Source organism: Seriola lalandi, unplaced genomic scaffold (assembly GCF_002814215.2).
Source record: "Seriola lalandi dorsalis isolate HSWRI2012SDOR001 ecotype SW California unplaced genomic scaffold, Sedor1 jcf7180002054395, whole genome shotgun sequence".
NCBI lineage: Eukaryota > Metazoa > Chordata > Actinopteri > Carangiformes > Carangidae > Seriola > Seriola lalandi.
Genome location: NW_019524948.1, coordinates 171,521 through 174,886, shown reverse-complemented (window position 1 = coordinate 174,886; position 3,366 = coordinate 171,521). Strand labels below are relative to the sequence as shown.

General features: G+C 39.9%; 2 protein-coding genes across 3 annotated transcripts in view; one reads left to right on the top strand and one right to left on the bottom strand.

The window, feature by feature from the left end:
- The first annotated feature begins 2,270 nt into the window (after positions 1-2,270).
- The window catches only part of bloc1s5 (biogenesis of lysosomal organelles complex-1, subunit 5, muted), a 7,052-nt gene continuing 5,956 nt past the window's right edge, over positions 2,271-3,366 (top strand). The window contains exons 1-2 of one of the 2 annotated variants that reach the window (XM_023409526.2): positions 2,271-2,650; positions 2,775-2,857. In XM_023409526.2, coding sequence (XP_023265294.1) covers positions 2,641-2,650; positions 2,775-2,857 — 93 coding nt within the window. In that variant the 5' untranslated portion in view covers positions 2,271-2,640. The remainder of the gene's footprint in view (positions 2,651-2,774; positions 2,858-3,366) is intronic. The other variant, XM_023409525.2, reaches the window with a different exon arrangement.
- LOC147818927 (LIM domain kinase 1-like) overlaps positions 3,200-3,366 on the bottom strand; it is a 1,918-nt gene continuing 1,751 nt past the window's right edge. Inside the window, exon 5 of the mRNA XM_087174918.1 lies at positions 3,200-3,205. Within this exon, the coding sequence (XP_087031044.1) occupies positions 3,200-3,205 (6 nt within the window). The remainder of the gene's footprint in view (positions 3,206-3,366) is intronic.

Below are 3,366 nucleotides of genomic sequence, written 5' to 3'. Positions count from 1 at the left end.
AATTGAAGCAAGGGCAGTCAGGATGTATCTGACTCAATCCCATTCGGCTTGCTAGGGCATTGAAAGAAGAACTGGGTGAAATTCAAAATGCAAGAATTCTGGCAGATTCTGACAGTTGCACTGGAGGCAATAGGAAAGACGCAAGTGGAAGGGTTTGTCCCAGGGAGTAAAGCTGGTATGAAAGGAGTTATCTACAGGATGTCACTTCCATCTCAATGAAGGAATTGGTCGGGACATTGATTGGGCAAAAGTCTCTGATGCTACTCGAATAAGAGTTTTCAGAGATGGAACTAAACATGATTCAACAGTTTTGGTGTTAACCTTCCAGCAAGAGGTCCTCCCAGAGCAAGTGTTCCTAGGGTGCTTGTCCTTTATAGTACATCCACATAGAAAGCCACCTTTGAGGTGGTTCAAGTGCCAGAGGTATGGCCATATTGCAGCTGCATCATGAGGAAATAGAAGATGTGGAAAATGTGGGGGTGCGCATGAGATTTCTTATTGTAAGGAAAAGGTGATTAAATGTGGTACCTGTGGTGGAGGACACATTGCTGGAAGTCGTGAATGTGAGCAATACAAGCAAGCTATGAGGGTGCAACAATAAAGACAGTTAAATAAAGGGGTATCTTATGCTAAGGTTTTTTAAAAAAGTTACTAAATGTGGTGAAGCAGTTGAAGTGAGGAGGAGAGAAAGGGAGGGCCCCACTAAGTTGTGTAGTAGATGATTCAGTAGTGTTGAATAAGCTTAATTTCTTGGCTTTTATTGTTGAGGTGCTGTGTGACATGAAACAGACCAGAAATAACTCAAATGGACAAATGGCATTTAAGGAAAAACCAGAGGTGATATGTATACAAGAAACATTGCTGAGACCAACTCTGAGTTTTGTTGTACTGGGACATGTTTGTTTATGGAAAGATCAAAATACTTCTGGGGGAGGGTGTGCTGTGTTTTGTTAGAGGGAATCCAGTAGAGGAGGGTAAATGTAGTGTCATAGCTTGAGTGTATGGTGATGGAAATATTAAGCTAGGTAGGAAGTATCTCAATGATACATTTTTACAACCTGTGTCTTCAGTTGAACTTGGAAAAGTTAGATGGACAAGTGCAGAGATTTTAATGCACATAATACTTTGTGTGGCAGTAAAAGCAAGGATAAGAATGGTGCAGTAATAGAGGACCTTCTAGATAAATACTCTTAAGTGATGCTGAATGATGGTAGGCCAACAAGATGTCAGGTTGGAAATGGGAGTCTGTTGTGCTTAGATTTAACTTTTGCATCAGCTGAGTTAGCTAGGTGTGGTGGCTGGGATCTCATGGATCGTATGGGGAGTGATTATTTTCCCATTTTATGTCGGTTTGGAAGGATTTTTCAGGTGGAGAGGAAAAGTACTGTGAGAGAGTATAATTTTTTCAAAGCAAATTCGGATAAGTTTAGAGAAAAACTTTCAATAAACTCGGGAAATGTTATAAGTGAGGGTAGTGTAGAGGAACGCAGTGAGTCTTTTTGTTCGGTAGTGAGGGGTGCAGCTGCAAAGTCAATTCCAGGAATGGGGTATAAGAAAGAGAGGAAAATAGCGCCATGGTGGAATCAGGCTTGCAATGAAGTAGTCCGGGCATGTAACAGCGCGTACAGAGAGCTTAGAAAGAGTCCAATTGAGACCCATGTTATTGAATATAAGAGATTGTGTGCACAGGCTAGGGAGGTTATAATAGAGGCTAAGAGAGAAAGCTGGCACAGGTTTTGTAACGCTCTATTATAGAAACAACTGTTAAGCAAGTCTGGAGAATGACTCATCAAATGGCAGGGATTAATCCTAATCCTGTTTTGAACGAAGGAAACAAAAGTTGTGAGCAACAAGGGGAAGATTTACCTATATGACTGAGAGTAAACAGCACTAGCATTGTGGGTAGAGAGGGGCAGCTGAGAAGGAAAAAAAATGCTTGAACATGAGGGACATAAACTTTAAGCAAATAGTGATAATAGTGACGAGATCAAAAATAATACTTTTTGATTAATAATCAAAAATTAATAATCAAAAATGGGACTTTGGGGAATTTTCTGTTAGAACTCTGCATGGTGATGGATTGCTTCAGAAAGAGAGAGCTAGGGAGATAATTCACTTCCTGAAATCTACATGTGTATATCACAAGATATAGATCCCAGTGCTAAAGTAGTAATTCCGTTGTAGTGCCAGTGGTAGGCAGCAATGCTTTAAACCGTGCCCAGTCAGCCCGAAAGAAGAAGAAGAAGACGAAGACGAAGAAGAAGAAGAAGAAGAAGAAGAGGAAGAGGAAGAGGAAACGGAAGAAGAAGAATTATAATTAGCGAAAGACAGTAGGCTTGTAGGCCTTACAATGTTTTCATTTTGTCACTGATATGTATCATTACTTAAAAAGTGTACGTTAGTGACCGATTGTTTCGCTGTGCTAGGTAGTGTTTTGCTTATACAACTAGCTGCCGGTTAGCTTAGCATTTGGAACATTGATTAGTAAACACTGATTAGCAGGTAGCAGCCGCCTGGCTAGCTGCTCCGTAGGAAACAAAAGTTTTATTTAACTACTAAAAACAACAGGTACGCAGAGTTTGTAATAATGGACAAGATTGCTAAAGGTGAGTGAAATCCACAGCGGAAAGACCATTATCAATGTCGGCAGGTTAGCATTTTTAGTAATGAAACATGGTACCAACTTGTCACAATAATAGTGTAAAAGTTGTTATCTTTTGTGTTTTTTTACTTGATTGAGCTCAGTTTAAGTTGATGTGTTGTTGGCTCTGCAGATGTTGGTGATATCCAGTCCCGTCTGTTACACCACAGACCCATCATCAATGCAGAGATCCGTTACTTTGTGAGAGAGTTTGAGGTATCTGAACTTGCATACATACACAGAAAGTATTCAATTTTTTCACATTTTATTGTGTTGCAGCCTTATGCTTAAAAAAAAAAAATCACTAATCAATGTACACTCAATACCCCACAATGACAACGTGAAAACAGAATTCTAGAAAATGTAGAAAATGGAAAAAAAGGAAAAACAAATGTAAGTAACGCTTTGCTTTGCTTTGACACTTAAATTTAGCTCAGGTGCCTCCTATTTCTCTTGATCCTCTTTGAGATGTTTCGACACTTTGATTGGAGTCAACCTCTGGCAAATTCATCTGATTGGACATGATTTGGAAAGGCACACACCTGTCTAGATAAGGTCTCACAGCTAACAATGCATATCAGAGAAAACCCCTGAGAAGGAAAGAAGCTCAGAGACAGGATTATGTTGAGGCACAGATCTGGGGAAGTCTCCAAAAAAATAAAACTCGAAAACATGCCATCTGCAGTGGTTCTCAGACGACTCCTCCATCTTCTGTTGTATAACAG